An 18,700-nucleotide genomic window follows, 5' to 3' on the forward strand; every position below is an offset into this window, starting at 1 on the left:
TTTGTGTATGTGGGTGGTGAGTGTGTATATGGAGTGCTGTGGGTGTGGTGTGTGGGGGTTGGTATATGTGTGTTGTGTGTGTGTATGGAGTGTTATGTTTGTGGGTGTGTATATGGAGTGTTGTGTGTGTGTGTGTGTGTGTGTGTGTGTGTGTGTGAGAGAGAGAGAGAGTAGTTTTCCTGTGTATAACCGTAAGTGTGTGGCGGCGGTCTCTGGGTCAATGAATTTCCCCAGAGCGCAGCCGCGATGGAAGTAAGCAAACTGGCCCAAACACAAAGGGAGATGGCAACAATAGGAGCGCAAAATGCAAATTCTGACACCACAGAAAAACGAGGCGGCGTAGTCTCACTGGGAATTTGTTTCTGATGAAAACTCTTTCTCATTGTTCTTAAATGCCAGTTTTTTTTGGCCGACACAAAAGTTGCCTCCCAGTGCCACTCACCTTTGATAGATGGAGCTGCGTCTACAGACTCCTCCCCGGAGTTTTTCAGTCCACGCAATATTTCTGGAAAGAGGAATCTACAAGAGCGTGTGGTGGCTAGGGGAGCGAGAGGAGGACTCAGGAAGGAGACGGGGGCAGAGAGCGAGATAGAGGGAGGGAAGGAGAAGGGGGTAGCGGTCAGGACGGCGGGGAGAGGTAGACGGACGATGCGGGAGCCCCTTTGCCCTGGTCACTCGAACCGAAACAACTTTCCCCCGCAGCCCTGCAAGTTGGGGCGTACCGGCTTCGCTCTTTCCGTGCTCGAGGTCCGCGAGGGAGCGCCGAGGAGCCGCAGCCAGCCTGGCATCGGAGCTTCTGCCCGGCCGAAGTTGCTGCGGGCAGCGAGCCTCGGGCACAGCCGGAGCCCGACCTGCCTCGCACTCAGCGATCGCCGCGCTCTGGAAGATGTGGTGGCCCGCGGGGGTCCGGTATGGATGTAATTTGCGAGTTTTGTTGCTGCTGGAACTGTGGCTGGTTTCGGCTGAAATTATGGAGCCCATTTACTGGAATTCGCTTAATGAAAGGTGGGTAAGCGAGCCTGGCGGCCACCTCGCCGTCTTCTCGTGGTGAGGGATCGATTTGCAGTTGGTCGTAGTTTCAATGAATTTACACTGTTTTAAAACCCTTTCCCCCTCCCCCTCCATCCAAAAACAAAAACCGTCTTTCCTTTGGGAGTTTGTCTTGCTTCAAACTACGCGGATGACTTCAGTGGCGGTTTTGTTCGGGTCTGTGGTGAACACCCCTTTCCCTCCCTCCAGAAGAGACCGGGAACTGCTCGGGTCTCCCGCCTCTGGACTCTGGAGAAACCGGGGTTTGGGTCAAGGTTCCGGTGTCTAATCCGCGTGTCGGGAAGCTGGACCTGATCGCTCGCTGGCCGGCTCCAGCCCTCAGTCGGGGTTTTATTGAATGTTTGTTACAATTATAGGTTGTGTGTGTGCGTGCGGGGGAGGGCTCCGAGGAACAAGTTCACGGTCGCAGTCTGTAGCCTTTAAGCACTTTGACAAACGCGATTATATTACAACGGCTGATCCCAGTCTCGAGAGTCAACTCTCCCTCTGCCTCCTTGATATTTACAACATGCTACAATAAACATAACTCGCTGTGTGTGTGTACTGATGGTGTGAAGTGAGACTGTGTATTTGATTGTGTGTACTGTGTGTGTGCTCGCGCGTGTATTCGAAGTGTTAATCCGAGAGTCTGCGACCTGAGGTTATGAATTGAGTGTGTTCCCCTCCCTCGGAGTGTGTGCCTGTGCCTGTCCCTTGTATTGTGTCTAAGGCAACTTTCGACCTGTGTGCATCCGAGCATCTCTCGGACTTAATTCTCTGGAACTGTGAATTGTGAAAATATTTTCTTCCGCCGTCCCTGACTGTGTCTCACTCACTGAAGCTATGAACACAACCGACCAGCTGTTAATTTGTTACCCCGGTATCTGGTTCTGCATTTGGGGTGGCCATGGCTCCATATGACTCTTTGAGGTGGCGGGGGGGGGGAGCCCAGAAGTCTCACCCTCTGGTTCCATCTACACCCCATAACTACAACCCCCGTTCCATCTACATTCCATAACTACATCCACCCACTCCCTGGTTCTATCTACACCCCATAACTACACCCCCCCTCCCGGTTCAATCTACACCCCATAACTACAACCCCTGGTACCATCTACACCCCCTCCCCAGTTCCGTCTACACCCCATAACTACATTCACCCCCTCCCTGTTCCATCTACACCCCATAACTACATTCACCCCCTCCCGGTTCCATCTACACCCCATAACTACACCCATCCCCTCCTGGTTCCATCTACACCCCATAACTACAACCCCTGGTACCATCTACACCCACTCCACAGTTCCATCTACACCCCATAACTACACCCATCACCTCCCGGTTCCATCTACACCCCATAACTACACCTTCCCCCGGTTCCATCCATACCCAATAACTACACCTCCCCCCGGTTCCATCTACACCCCATAACTACACCCCCCCACCCGGTTCAATCTACACCCCATAACTACACCCACCTCCTCCAGGTTCCATCTACACCCCCCCCCCCGGGTCCATCTACACCCCATAACTACACCTCTCCCCGGTTCCATCTACACCCCATAACTACACCCCCCAGTTCCATCCACCCCCCATAACTACACCCCTCAGTTCCATCTACACCCCATAATTACACCCGGTTCCATCCACAACCCCATAACTACAACCCCCTCCCGGTTCCATCTACACCCAATAACTACACCCACCGGTTCCATCTACACCCCATAACTAACCCGCCCTCCGGTTCCATCTACGTGCAATAACTAACCCCCCCTCCCCGGTTCCATCTACACCTCATAACTACAACCCCCTCCCGGTTCCATCTACACCCAATAACTACACCCACCGGTTCCATCTACACCCCATAACTAACCCGCCCTCCGGTTCCATCTACGTGCAATAACTAACCCCCCCTCCCCGGTTCCATCTACACCTCATAACTACAACCCCCTCCCGGTTCCAGCTACACTCCGTAACTATACCTACCCCCCCCCCCCCCGGTTCCATCTACACCCAATAACTACACCCCCTCCCCGGTTCCATCTACATCCCATAACTACACCCACCCACTCCTGGTTCCATCTACACCCACCCCCTCCCGGTTCCATCTACACCCCATAACTACACCTCTCCCCGGTTCCATCTACGTGCCATAACTACACCTCTCCCCGGTTCCATCTACGTGCCATAACTAACCCCCCCCCCCCCCCGGTTCCATCTACACCCCATAACTACATCCACCCACTCCCGGTTCCATCTACGCCCAATAACTACACCCCCTCCCGGTTCCATCTACACCCCATAACTACACCCACCCACTCCTGGTTCCATCTATACCCACCCCCTCCCGGTTCCATCTACATCCCATAACTACATTCACCCCCTCCTGGTTCCATCTACACCCCATAACTACAACCCCTGGTACCATCTACACCCCCTCCCCAGTTCCATCTACACCCCATAACTACACCCATCACCTCCCGGTTCCATCTACACCCCATAACTACACCCATCACCTCCCGGTTCCATCTACACCCCATAACTACACCTTCCCCCGGTTCCATCTACACCCAATAACTACACCCCCTCCCCGGTTCCATCTACACCCCATAACTACACCCACCCCCTCCCAGTTCCATCTACACCCCATAACTACACCTCCCCCTGGTACCATCTACATGCCATAACTACACCTCTCCCCGGTTCCATCTATGCGCCATAACTACCCCCCCCCCCCCCCCCCGGTTCCATCTACACCCCATAACTACACCTCCCCCTGGTACCATCTACATGCCATAACTACACCTCTCCCCGGTTCCATCTACGCGCCATAACTACACCGCTCAGTTCTATCTACACCCCGGTTCCATCTACAACCCCATAACTACAACCCCTTCCTGGTTCCAGCTACACCCCATAAATACACCTCCCCACTGCCCCCCCCGGTTCCATCTATACCCCATAACTACACCCACCCCTTCCCAGTTCCATCTACACCCCCATAACTACAGCCCCGGTTCCATCTACACCCAATAACTACACCCCCTCCCCGGTTCCATCTACACCCCATAACTACACCCACCCCCCCCCCACCAGTTCCAACTACACCCCCTGGTTCCATCTACACCCCATAACTACACCTCCCGGTTCCATCTACACCCCATAACTACACCTCTCCCCGGTTCCATCTACACCCAATAACTACACCCACCCCCTCCCAGTTCCATCTACACCCAATAACTACACCCCCCCCCCCCGGTTCCATCTACACCCGATAACTACACCTCCCGGTTCCACCTACACCCCATAACTACACCCCCCCAGTTCCAACTACACCCCCCCCCCCCGTTCCATCTACACCCCCTACACAATCCATTCCCCAAAATCTCAGCTTGGAGGTTGTCCATTCTCCACCCCTACAACCCATTACACACAGACACACGCACCAGCGTTCTACTGACGGAGAGGAATAAACGGTTGCTGTTTCGGTCGGGGACCCTTCATCAGGACCAGAGAGGAAGGGGGGCTGAAGCCAGAGTGAGAAGCTGGGGCAGGGGAAGGAGTATGAGTTGGCAGGTGATAGGTGAGGTCAGGTGAGGGAGATGATGTGAGAGACTGGGAAGTGGCAGGTGAGACCAGGTGAGGGAGATGATGTGAGAGACTGGGAAGTGACAGGTGAGGCCAGGTGAGGGAGATGATGTGAGAGACTGGGAAGTGACAGGTGAGGGAGATGATGTGAGAGACTGGGAAATGACAGGTGAGGGAGATGATGTGAGAGTCTGGGAAGTGACAGGTGAGGCCAGGTGAGGGAGATGATGTGAGAGGCTGGGAAGTGACAGGTGAGGCCAGGTGAGGGAGATGATTTGAGAGACTGGGAAGTGACAGGTGAGGCCAGGTGAGGGAGATGGTGTGAGAGACTGGGAAGTGACAGGTGAGGGAAATGATATGAGAGGCTGGGAAGTGACAGGTGAGACCAGGTGAGGGAGATGATGTGAGAGGCTGGGAAGTGACAGGTGAGACCAGGTGAGGGAGATGATGTGAGAGGCTGGGAAGTGACAGGTGAGGGAGATGATGTGAGAGGCTGGGAAGTGACAGGTGAGGGAGATGATGTGAGAGGCTGGGAAGTGACAGGTGAGGGAGATGATGTGAGAGACTGGGAAGTGATGGGTGAGGTCAAGTTCCTCCTTCAGCCCTTTACCTCTCTCACCTCTCTCTTCCCAGCTTGTCACACCATTTCCCGTGCCCCCTTTCTACTGGTGATGAGGGTCTCAGCCTGCTACATCGACTGTTTATTCTTCTCCATAGATGGTGTCTGACCTGCTGCATTCCACCAGCATCTTGTGTGTGTTGCTCTGGATTTTCAGCATCTGCAGAATCCCTTGTGCCTATGACCCAACACCTTCCACACTCAATCCTGTATTCCATTCCCAGCCTCCCCCTCCCCCTGCCTGCCAGAACTCATTCCTACCCCACCCCACCAGCCCATTCCTCACCCGCACTGCCCTCCCCTTCACCATCGCCTAATCTGTCGATGTGGCAGTCAGTCCTGTGCTGATGTTGTCTGGCTTGGCCCAGGTACTGTGCAGTCCGGATTTATTCAGCCAAGTGCAGCATTACATCAAAGTTCACACCTCCTGATGGGACATACCCAATGGGTGATTTTAAAAAAAATCCCTGCAATATCCAGAGGTGAGAATTTGGACGTGAGGTTGCCTTTGACCGGGGCTGGCCTCCAAGGCGTCTCTCCTGGGGGAGGTAACATACAAGCACACAGGTAATGGGATAATGGGAGACTGAGGCTGGATGAAATCAATGGACATCCACATCAGTGTAGGAAAGGGTGGGAGATGAGAGCAAGGGTGGGGCATTATTTGGCACAATGCCTATGGCGGGGTACCTGTCAAGTACCCTTCGCCTGGCAGCAGGCTCAGCCCGGTGCCACCATCTGTAAGAGGCCCTTCACTCCAGCTCCCTGTGTAGTTAGCACAGGCAGATGCTCTGTTGGGTTAAATGCACTCCAGAGGGTTGGTAGGGTCCATCCCAGAGGACCTGTGGCTTGTGTCTACCCAGGGGCCCCTTAATCGCTGTATTAAGTGGTCGGGTGATCATTACCTGCAAAGTCAAAGTAAACACCAGGTACGATCTTGAGATTTGATTTCTTGCAGGTATTTACAGGAAAATAAATTCTATTGGACATCTTTATGAAAAACTACATAAATAAAGACAAACAGTGTATAAAAGAGGGCAAATTGTGCAAATAGAGAGTATCTTTTCTTCATGTGTCCACTGGCAATATTCCTTCTGGCCAAGAGCTCAGGCTGAAGGGCAGCTCCAGAGGGTCTGGCATGATTAACAGGGTCCCTATCCCTGTTTGCACTGGTAACAGGAATTCACTCTGGGAGGGAGAAAACCTTAACTAACACACAAAATGCTGGATGAACAGATGATCCAGGCCTATTGAAGAGTCTCAGCTTGAAATACAACTGTTTATTTCTGTTCATAGATGCTGCCTGGCCTGCTGTGTTCCTCCAGCATTTTGTGTTTGTTGCACGCGCACACCTTTGAGGATGGCAACGTAAAACTTCCTCACAGAGGGTGCGAGTTGAGCTATAGCCCACCCCTTGAGAAAAGCTGTCAATACCAGGAGGGCAGTTGGAATCTTCCAAATAGGTTGGAGCTCTTGATTGGCCAGGAGAGGAGGCATCACAGGGCTGTGGGGGTGGAGGGGGAAGGATTACACTCTGCTGTGTCATTGGACGGGGTTAAAGGGACAATGGGCTTGAGATACGGTCAGTAAACTTGACAGCAGAGGTGGTTCAGCACACCAGTGCCGTGCTGAAGGAGTGCTGTACTACAGTGAGGAGTGGCACCAAGGCAGCACTGTCCTGTCTGAGGGAGCAGAGTGCAGGTGGGTAGGGCTGAGGGAGTGGAGTGGGGGTGGTGGGCACTGTTGCTTTTAAGCTGCCTGGGTGCACGGCCACACAGTAACTGAAATGCTCCTGCGCACATTGCCTTTGCTGCCACGCATCTGAAATTTTCTTTTATAAAATGTTAATATAATTGTGAAATATCTTGTAACTAATTGTTAATGAAAATAATCCAATAAGTTTTCTAAATAATAAATGTACCACAACCTTGAAACACTTTAGAGCTTCAACGCATTTACGTTTGTTAGTGTTTAAAGTCACAACACTGTTACAAATTGTGACAATAAACACAGAATGGAAGTCAGTAGCTCATTGTTAATAAACCGCCAGCCCGCTGAATGCTATGTTTAAAAGTTTACAAAGCATTAAAGATTTTCTTTCATTATACCCTTCAATTAATAAATCAAAAGTTTGTAATTTTTCAATTTTCAAAGTATGCATATTATAAAAAGTCTCGTGCAGTTTACAGGCCATATTAAAATTTCCTGCACAGAACAATGGTTGGTCCACGCAGCTGCTGGGGGTGGGGGAAATTAGAGGGAATACTGGGTGAGAGTGGCACTAAGAGTACAGTACATAGTGAGGAAAACCATGACGTTAAACGGGGGCCTGTTCTGTTCTCAGGTAGATGTTAAGGAACTGACAGAGAAGAAATGTTCTGGATGATTTGGCAGTGCTGTGCAGTACTGTCTCACTGAGGGTACAGGAAGGCTGGAGTGTTTCTGAGGAGTGTGACAGAGCAGCTGACTTGGGTGTGACTGTGTCATTCAGCTGTGGAAAAGATTTGGGGCTTTGCATTTGGGAAGTTTATGTTGAATAGGATGGATCAAATGTTTGTTATACCTTTTCAGAATCAGGTTTATCATCACTGACACAAGTTGTGAAATTTGTTACTGTATGTTGCAACAATAAATATATTAAAAAAATAAATAAGCAATGCAAAATTTGAGAGGTTGTGTTCATGGGTTCATTGTCTGTTCAGAAATCTGATGGCCAAGGGGAAGAAGCTGTTGCTAAAACATTGAGGTTGGATCTTCAAGCTCCTGTACCTCCTCCCTGATGATAGTGATGAACAGAGGGCATTTCCTGGGAGAAGTGGGTCCTTAATGATGGATACCATTGCCCTGAGGCAATCAATTCCTTGGTCTTACTGGCGTTGAGCGAAAAGTTATTGCTGCAACTCTACCCGATAGCTGATATACCACACTCCTGTATGCTTCCTCGTCACTTTTGGGAGTTAGGAGCAGTTTTCTGACAATCAGATTCAGTTTTATTTTTCACATCTATATTGAAACATACAAGGAAATGTGTAATTTGCCAACATAATACAGGGATCTGCTTGGGCAGCCCTCGTGTTGCTACACATTCCAGTGGCAACATGGCTTGCCAACGATGTTCAGCTTAACAGTAAAACAAGTCCCTTTCCCATCCCTTCCAACCCACTCGCTCACCCACACATACAGGTAGAAGGCACAAGAGCCTCAGGACTCACACCACCAGGTTCAAGAACAGGTATTACCCCTCAACCATCAGGCTCTTGAACGAAAGGGGATAACTACACTCACTTGCCCATCCATTGAGATGTTCCCACAACCAATGATCTCACCTTAAGGACTCTTTATCTCATATTCTCATTATTTATTGCTGTTTATTTATACTTGTATTTGCACAGTTTGTTGTCTTTTGCATTCTGGTTGATCGTTTGTTGATTTTGTTATAGTTACTATTCTATAGATTTGCTGAGTATGTCCACAGGAGAATGAATCTCAGGGTTGTATATGGTGACGTATATGTACTTTGATAACAAATTTACTTTGAACTTTGATACAGACAGGCTTCCAGTCCCAGAGCAGGCTGCCTTTGGTCCTTAGCCCCTGATGCTCAGACTCTTAGATGTCAGACATTCAGCTTTGGATTTCACTGACCTTTGAGTCTAGATCTTAGACAGCTTACCTTTAGCTTTATTTGCCACGTGTACATCGTAGTGTACAGTGAAATGTGCTTTTTGTATCATATCAAATCAGCTAGGATTGATATCAAATTAATCACTTGTTATGCTCCATGATGCGAGTATCCACCCTGCATCCCGCCTGGCCGATGTACGCTGCTCCGCATTCACAGGGAGTCCTGTAAATGCCAGCCGTCCTGAGTCCCAGGTCATCTTTGACCCCCATCAGCTGGGATTTGAGCTTCCTCACAAGTTTGTGGATGGTCTTTAATCCGCATCTGGCAATCCTTCCAAAATCTGTGGAATTATAGGGAAGACAGGCAGCAGTGACAGGTTCCTCATCGTTGTTAGAACTACTGTGGCATGCCAGTGGCTTTTGGGACTGCCTGGTGAAGGAAGCCATTGAAGTAAGATTTGAGAATAAGAATTTCAACAAAGACAAAGGTCTCGCTGTAAGTAAGAACTAGAATATGATTTTAAACAAGGTGGGACAGCAGAAACCTGATTGATTGAGAACTAACCAATAAGGAGGATGGATAACAGGAGCTGAGTCTATATACCACTGGTCTAGACATGCCTAGGCATCACCCCAATGAAGTTGGTGAAGTCTGTCACTGAAACGTTGATAAAATCGACACCTGGACCTGGTTGGAAGCCTGATAAGAGTTTATGCGTCATATACACTGGGAAAAGTACTAGGTCCTTTTTCAGCCAATGGCTTGTTATAAGGCACTGGTGAGGCCTCACGTGGAGTGTTGAGAGCAGTTTTGGCTCCTCATCTAAGAAAAGGATGTGCTGACGTTGGAGGAGGTTCGTGAAAATTGATTCCTGTATTGAAAGACTTGTCATATCAGGAGCATTGGATGACTCTGGAATTCAGAATAATGGCGGGGGCGGGGTGGTTCTCGTTAAAACTCTCAAATGTTCAAAGGGCTTAATAGAGTGGAGAGGATATATCCTATGGTGGGAGACTGTAAACCAGAGGACACAGCTTCAGAATAGAGGGATGTCTATTTAGAACAGATGAGGAATTTTCTTAGCCAGAGAGTGATGAATCTGTGGGATTCATCTGTGGAGCCAAGTTATTGGGTATATTTAAGGCAGAGGTTGATAGATATCTGATTAGTCAGGGCATGAAAGGATACAGGGAGAAGGCCGGATATTGAGGCTGAAAGGGAAAATGGATCAGCCATGATGAAACGGCAGAGCAGACTCGTGGGCCAAATGGCCTAATTCTGCTCCTATTGCTTATGGTTTTATGATCATGTGCTAAAGAAGAGAAATAGTGCTTAAATAAACAGATTTTTAAAAAAATATATATTTAAAAAATACTGGGAATGAGTTGGAGTCCTTGAAAGTGAGTCCATACTGTGGAAACAGTTGAGGGTTGAGCTGAGTGAAGTTATCCACACCGGTGCTGATGGTTGTAGGATAGTAACTGTTCTTGAACCTGGTGGTGTGGGACTTAAGGCTCCTGTACCTCCTTCCTGATGGCAGCAGTGAGAAGAGAGCATGGGCTGGGTGGCAGGGGTCACTGATGTTGGATGCTGCTTTCCTGCGATGGCACTCCATGTAAATATGCTCGATGGTGGGGAGGGCTTTGTCTGTGATGGACTGGGCTGTATCCATCGCTCTCGGTAGGATTTTCCGTTCTTGGGCATTGTGTTTCCATACCAGGCTGTGATGTAATTAGCTGTTGCCAAGTTCAAGATTAGCTTTATTTGTCACATGTACAGTGCAATGCATCGTTTGCATAAAAAAAAGGTACATGAGGATTGTGTTGGGGGCAGTCCGCAAGTCCAACAAACTGTGCCCACAGCTCACAAACCCTGACCCCTATGTCTTGCAGCACCAACAAACAGTGCCCACAATTTACAAACCCTGACCCCTATGTCTTTGGGATGGAATGCTACACTGTGGGAGGGTCAGTAGAGAGGGAGCAGCTTGCTTTGAAGGGTGATATTCTTTGAGGTACCAATTTTCTTGCCTGAAGATGCTCTTCAGTAGAGCATCTGAGAACAGTCGATAGATTATGGCATGGTTCTGGAGGACTGGAAGATTGCAAATGTCACTCCGCTATTTAAGAAGGGGGCAAGGAAGCAAAAAGGAAATGACATCCGTGGTTGGGAAGTTGTTGGAGTCGATTGTCAAGGATGAGGTTACAGAGTACCTGGAGGCATATGACAAGATAGGCAGAACTCAGCATGGATTCCTTAAAGGAAAATCCTGCCTGACAAACCTATTACAATTTTTTGAAGAAATTACCAGTAAGCTAGACAAGGGAGATGCAGTGGATGTTGTATATTTGGATTTTCAGAAGGCCTTTGACAAGGTGCCACACATGAGGCTACTTAACAAGATAAGAGCCCATGGAATTACGGGAAAGTTACATACGTGGATAGAGCGTTGGCTGATTGGCAGGAAACAGAGAGTGGGAATAAAGGGATCCTATTCTGGTTGGCTGCCGGTTACCAGCGGTGTTCCACAGGGGTCCGTGTTAGGTCCGCTTCTTTTTACATTGTACATCAACGATTTGGATTATGGAATAGATGGCTTTGTGGCTAAGTTTGCTGACGATATGAAGATAGGTGGAGGGGCCGGTAGTGCTGAGGAAACGGAGAGTCTGCAGAGAGACTTGGATAGATTGGAAGAATGGGCAGAGAAGTGGCAAATGAAGTACAATGTTGGAAAGTGTATGGTTATGCACTTTGGCAGAAAAAATAAACGGGCAGACTATTATTTAAATGGGGAAAGGATTGAAAGTTCTGAGATGCAACGGGACTTGGGAGTCCTCATGCAGGATACCCTTAAGGTTAACCTCCAGGTTGAGTCAGTAGTGAAGAAGGCGAATGCAATGTTGGCATTCATTTCTAGAGGAATAGAGTATAGGAGTAGGGATGTGATGTTGAGGCTCTATAAGGTGCTGGTGAGACCTCACTTGGAATACTGTGGGCAGTTTCGGTCTCCTTATTTAAGAAAGGATGTGCTGACGTTGGAGAGGGTACAGAGAAGATTCACTAGAATGATTTCGGGAATGAGAGGGTTAACATATGAGGAACGTTTGTCCGCTCTTGGACTGTATTCCTTGGAGTTTAGAAGAATGAGGGGAGACCTCATAGAAACATTTTGAATGTTGAAAGGGACGGACAGAGTGGATGTGGCAAAGTTGTTCCCCATGATGGGGGAGTCTAGTATGAGAGGGCACGACTTAAGGATTGAAGGGCGCCCATTCAGAACAGAGATGCGAAGAAATTTTTTTAGTCAGAGGGTGGTGAATCTATGGAATTTGTTGCCACAGGCAGCAGTGGAGGCCAAGTCATTGGGTGTATTTAAGGCAGAGATTGATAGGTATCTGAGTAGCCAGGGCATCAAAGGTTATGGTGAGAAGGCGGGGGAGTGGGACTAAATGGGAGAATGGATCAGCTCATGATAAAATGGCGGAGCAGACTCGATGGGCCGAATGGCCGACTTCTACTCCTTTGTCTTGTGGGAAAAAAAAACATTCATTTTGAACATTTCTAAAGCCGATAACTGAGGCAGTACCTCATAGAAATTACAGCACAGTTCAGGCCCTTCAGCCCACAATATTGTACCGACCTGTCAACCTACTCTAAGATCGATCCAACATTTCCCTTCCACATGGCCCTCCATTTTTCTAGGTATCATCTGTGCCTATCGAAGAGTTTCTTAAATGTTTCTTAAATAGCTTCCTCCACTACCCACCCTGGCAGCTCGTTCAACACATCCACCACTCTGTGGTGCCTGGGAGAAAGCCTCTAGATGTCCACTCGATCCATGCTAATTATCATCTTGTATAACTCTATCAAATCACCTCTCATCCGCCTCCACTCCAAAGAGAAAAGTCCTAGCTTGGTCAACCTATCCTCATAAGACATCCTCCCCACATCACAATTGTGTTTCTGAAATGATGACCAATCAGTTGTGGAGGACACATCAAAAGTGAACAGCTCACTAATGATGTCTCCTCATATGGTGATGAAACATTTGCAAATTGATTGCCAGATTCCAAGAACAACTCAACTCAACCCAACCACCAACCACCCGAGCTACATGTCTTCCAAATTATTTCCAACTTCCTCTCTGATCTAAGCAGCTTGTTCATGGAAATTATCGGAAGAATGATGTGTTGGGATGACACACAAATCCTGCATACTATTGCATTGCTTGGCCTGGTGTACCCATTGATGACATACTGTGTTATATATGCAAATTTTATCACGAGTATATTTTTGGAAGACAGCAGAAGTTTCTGTCATGACTTGAGACCAAAAGTTTCACAGCTTGGGAATGCTTCACATTACTATTATAATGAGAATCTTGCTCCTGGTCTGTACACAGCAAACTGCCACAAGCAGCTATGAACATCGTTAAGAAGGCTACGGTGTGTTGGCCTCCATTGGTTGGGGGAATTGAGTTTAAGCGCCGCAAGGTAATGTTGCAGTTCTATAAAACCCTGGTCAGACCACACTTGGTGTACTGTGTTCAGTTCTTGTCACCTCATTATTGGAAGGATGTGGAAGCCTTAGAGAGGATGCATCAATTTTAAAAATTGGAACTGCTTTAGCCTCCTGAGGAAGTTGAGGTGTTGCTGAGCCTTCTTGGCTGTGACATCACTGTGATTGGATCAGGACAGGTTTCTGGTGATGTTCACACCAAGGAACTTGAAATTCTAGAACCTCTCGACCTCAACACTCTTGTATGTGCTCCACCCAACGTTTTGAAGTCAATAATCAGCTCTTTTGTTGATGTAGCGCGATGTCGGAGAGTTCTGATGATGAAGCAGTCTGGATCATCTGACAGTCTGTCTAATCTGGGATTGACCCTTTCCCTCCTATAGGGACTCCTGTCTGAGTGACCCGTGGTCAAATCCCCTCCACAACGGACGGGTGGAGTGACACAGTCTGACTGAATGAAATGTCACGGCGCCATGCTGGGTGCCCATCATCCCCCGCTCCTCACCATAACGCATTCAATGGTGATACTTTCCACCCTGGCTACTTGCCATGAGGAGGAATTTCTTTGGCCGGAGGGTGCTGTATCTGTGGAATTCATTGCCACAGACGGCTGTGGAAGACAAGTTGTTGGGTGTATTTAAAGCAGAAATTGATAGATTCGGGGTATCAAAGGTTATGGGAAGAAGGTAGAAGAATGGGTTTGAGGGAAAATAAATCAGCCATGATTGAATTGTCAAGCAAACTCAATGGGCTGAATGGCGTAATTCTGCTCCTGTGTGTGGGAACTACAGTCAACTAGACGAGTTCATTAAAATGCCTCCTTTCTATTGCTTAGGGAATCTATGATTTCCTGTCAATCTGTCCAACAACGCAGCACTCCCTCCCATTCCTTTCCTGTTTCATCGTTTTTGAATCCCTCTCATTCACTGTCCAATAACCAACAGAGTTCTTGGACACCAGGGCAGACATTACCCTTTGCACTCTGACCTCACCTCATTATCAAAGAAGTGTCCCCACCTGTACCTCTTTCTGACTCTCTCTAAATGTTCTTGGGGACCTTACCCCCTTCAGAATTGGCAGGGGTTAATCTGAAGGGGGACAGCCTACATGTGACCTGAAAACTTTTAAGGCACAGTCATCAGAAAGGAGGAATAGGGATGGAGGGGATTCAGGCATGCCAAGTTCCCAATGAGAGAGATGATTGCCAGGCATTGTGGAAGTATCTTGCACTGTGCATTCCTTCGCCCTCTCTTCCCTGTCTTTCATGATAACGCTGCTGCTCTTGGTATAGAATTCCCTCTGTGTCTCCTGCCACATTCTGACTTGGGTAGTGCAGTTCCCTCCTCACTGTCCCATCACACTCCTGGGGTCACATGGGGAAAGAAGCAGGGTTAATGTCTCTGGTCAGATGCTGCCAAGGGTCCACTTGTTTGCAGAACATTGGCGGGTTCCAGTGGTTTCAGATGCACTCTGACGTTGTAATAGTCTAGTGTGAGATCCTGAGAAGGGGGGGATGGTCTGGAATCAGCATGGTGGGGAGGTCAGGGTGGGGCTTGGACATGAATCGGGGGAGGAGAAGAGGGGTAATGTGGGAGGGAGGGGAGAAGTGGGGCAGGAAGGATAGATTGAGTGGAATTGAGGAGTGGAGGTGGCGATGCAATAGAGAGGAGGGGAGAGAAGAAGGCAGATGTGGGGATTCGGGTCAGTGTCTGGGGCGGGGCTTGTCTCTGCTCCTGTAGTCTGCTACCCTGCTTGAATTGAGTGAGTGTATAACTATATCCTTGGGCAGCAATTAGAGCCATGATAAAGATCCTGCCCCTGACTTCCAAAGGTCAGTTGCAGAGAGTGAGAATAGACGGCGTGGGGCTCGGTGATGAGGGTATGTGACCATATCAGACACACACAGTATTTAAATGCCCGTCTATTCTCTCTGTCCTTTAGAACTCGGATAGGCTTGATGACCCTCTGTCCCCACTAGCCATGGTTCCAGAATTTCTCAGCTATATGATCATTATACCATCAGACCATTTGGTCCATCGACTAACTCCGCCGTTCCATCATGGCTGATTTACTATCCCTCTCAACCCCATTCTCCTGCCTTCTCCCCATAACCTTTGACATTCTTACTAATGAAGACCTAGTCAACCTCAGCTTTAAATATACCCAATCACTTGGCCTCCCCAGACATCGCTGGCAATGAATTCCACAGATTCAACACCCTCTGGCTGAAGAAACTCCTCCCATCTTGTCTGAGGGTCATTTTTCTATTCTGAGGCTGTGCCCTCTGGTTCTAGACTCCCCACTAAAGGAACATTCTCTTCACATCCCCTCTATATCGATATTTGAAAGGTTTCAATGAGACCCCCTCCCTTCTAAACTCCAGTGAGCACAGGCTCAGAGCTAAAAAATGCTCTTCGTATCTTAAAGCTTTCATTCCTGGGATCATCCTCTTGAACCTCCTCTGGGGCCAAAAATGCTGGAACTTTCTATTAACTGTGTCATTAATTTGTTAGCTAAGATGCAGATTAACCCCTTCACCACTGAGGGAGAGATCCGCAAGAACATTTGGAGAGGATCATATTGAGGGAAGGTTGGGACGCCACTTTGATAAGGCGGTAAGGTGAGATTGCCAAGGGAAAGTTCTGCCCTGGGTCATTGGTTGTTGTGGTTGGACATTCTGGGAATGGGAATGGGAAGGGTACAGAAACACTGGAATGGGAAAGGGTTTGGAGATCTGGGGGAAGAACTGTAGCAGGGGGTGTAATCCCATCCTCACTGCTAACCCCACAGGGTGGTGTATGAGGTGCATCTTCTCTGCGGCATTCCCCAGTGAAGTACTGAGAGCGTTGGTCATCCTAGAAAGGAGGAGAATCTTCACTCTGCGTTTAGCCCCAGGAGTGTGTGATGGGACAGTGTGGAGGGAGCTTCACTCTGTGTCTGACCCTGGGAGTGTGTGATGGGACAGTGTGGAGGGAGCTTCACGCTGCGTCTGTTGCCGGAACTGTGACCTGAAAAGGCACTGGGCAGATTCTCCAGGAAGGAGAAATATGCCTGACTGTGGGGAGAGAGGGAGAGAGAGCAGGGGTTGATTGCAGACATTTTATAGGGCTTGCACAGGGTGTATGGACTGAATAGCCTCTTGGACTATTGCTTTGAGGTTCTCAGTCAGCTTGGTACATCCGTATCCCACGTTCCCAGGACCAGATACACTTGCCCCGGTGCATCCCACTCTGTCGCCTTGACAACGGTGTCTTCTAATTTAATGTTGATCTCTTGGCTGCAATTAACTTGACAGCAGATAGTTGTTCTGCAGCGGAACGATAGATATCTGAAACTCTTGAATTGCCAGGAGAGAGAAATTTAATTAATCAGGACCGGCTGGGACCGAGTTGGAGAGGAAGGGATGGGACGGCACGGGACTTTGTGCAGTCACAGTGGTCTGTTCTAAATGACTACATCGCCACAGAGGTGATCCCTCAGCTGCAGGGAGCCTTTGCAGTGACACGGTCATTTCATGGGCATTCAAGGGCTGTGGGGCTCCAGGGGTGAGACAGGGTACATACTCTTCGGCCAATGCGCCCCTCCCCGTCTCTGTAACCCCTTCTGGCCGCAATGTCCCTCCCCATCTCTGTAATTTCTACTCCCTGTCACTGTGACCCCCTCCGAATCCTATACCCTCCATGTCTCTGTGAACCCCCTCCTGTCAGTATACTCCTCCCCTCCTGTCTCTGTAACCCCCTCCTGCCCCTGCAACCCTCCCCGTCTCTGACCCACCCCTACACTCCCTCTTGACTTTGTGACCCCCCCCCTCCTGTCAGTACATCACCCTCATCTCTGTGACCCCCCCCCCCGCCCATACACCCCTCTCCATCTCTGAAACCGCTGCAGCTGCAGTGAGCTTCTTCAGCTCAGCCATGACTCCAGCTTCTGGGCCCTGCGCTACAGTCTGAGCCTCCTGATGCTCTGTTCCCCCAGGCTGAGGGGACAATGTTTCTGTCCGCTGTTGTCACTGAAAGGGAAACTCCCATCGATCAGTGAGTTAAAACACTTCATTCTGTGTTGTTTTAATATTAATGAAGTCTGAAGGGAGTTCCCCCACCCTCCCTCTCTCAGTCTGTCTGCTGTCTGCGTGTCAGGTTACCTGTCTGTTGGATTTACTAAACAAAAATTATTGAAGCCAGGGGAACACAGGCCAGTGTTTAGTGACTTGACAGCGTTTCAAACCGGTTTGGTTTGCGATGCTTGGAGCAGAGAGGGATGGGATGGGGCAGGGTTGCCATGGGAACTGTGGTAGTAGGCTGGAGGGCGGGCAATGAAGTAGGCCCATACAGGAAGGCTGTATCATTCCTGAGGCCAATGGGTTCAATTCCTGCTGTCGTCTGTAAGGAGTTGATACGTTCTCTCTGTGACCAGGTGGGTTTCCTTTGCATGCTCCGGTTTCCTCCACAGTCCATAGACATACCAGTTAGGATTAGTGCTATGTTGGTGCGGCGAAACTTGTGGGCTGCCCAGCACATTCCTTGCTGATTTGATTTGATGCAGACCTACTCGTTCTGCTCTGTTTCGATCTACATGTGACAAATGAAGCTAATCTGTATCTTGGAAAGTGGCTGCTTGTCCTTTGTTCTGTGCCTCACACTGTCCTCCCCAGCCCCCTCATTCTTGCCCCCTTCACCATGTATCACTCCAAGTGCATTCAGCACTCCAAGTTTATATTGTAACTTCCCGTTGTTCACCCAACTATCCCCGTGGCGGTGAGATCCACATTCCCTGCTGTCAGAAAAAGGTGTAATGCTGAGGCTTTATAAGGCACTGGTGAGGCATCACTTCGAGCACTGTGAGCAGTTTGGGCCTCTTATCTAAGAAAGGATGGAGAGGGTTCAGAGGAGGTTCACAAATAATTCTGGGATTGAAAGGCTTATCATATGAGGAATGTTTGATTGGAATTCAGAAGAATGAGGTGGGATCTCATTGAAACCTATCTAAGGTAGCTACATGTCATTGAAACCTATCTAAGCTATATTTAAGGCAAAGGTTGATAGATTCTTGATTAGTCAGGGCATGAAGGGATACAGGAACAAGGCAGGAGATTGGGGCTGAGAAGGAAATGGACCAGCAATGATGAAATAGTGGAGCAGACTCGATGGGCCAAATGGTCTAATTGTGCTCCTCTTCTGGTCATATCGTCTTAATGGGATGTGCTGTGGAGGGAATGCTGCACTACTGGTTGGGCTTGTGTCATAGAGGGCACTGTATCTCCTGCATAGCCCTCCATGGTTCTACCATTCATGTGCCCATCGAAAAGTGTCCGAAATGTCTGT

The 18,700-nt window shown here is 48.8% G+C and overlaps 1 protein-coding gene across 1 annotated transcript in view; it reads left to right on the top strand.

Annotated features, from left to right (window-relative positions):
- The first annotated feature begins 529 nt into the window (after positions 1 to 529).
- The window catches only part of efnb3b (ephrin-B3b), a 123,894-nt gene continuing 105,723 nt past the window's right edge, over positions 530 to 18,700 (top strand). The window contains exon 1 of the mRNA XM_072257248.1: positions 530 to 1,005. Coding sequence (XP_072113349.1) covers positions 887 to 1,005 — 119 coding nt within the window. The 5' untranslated portion in view covers positions 530 to 886. The remainder of the gene's footprint in view (positions 1,006 to 18,700) is intronic.

This window comes from Mobula birostris, chromosome 5 (assembly GCF_030028105.1).
Source record: "Mobula birostris isolate sMobBir1 chromosome 5, sMobBir1.hap1, whole genome shotgun sequence".
Taxonomy (NCBI): Eukaryota; Metazoa; Chordata; class Chondrichthyes; order Myliobatiformes; family Myliobatidae; genus Mobula; species Mobula birostris.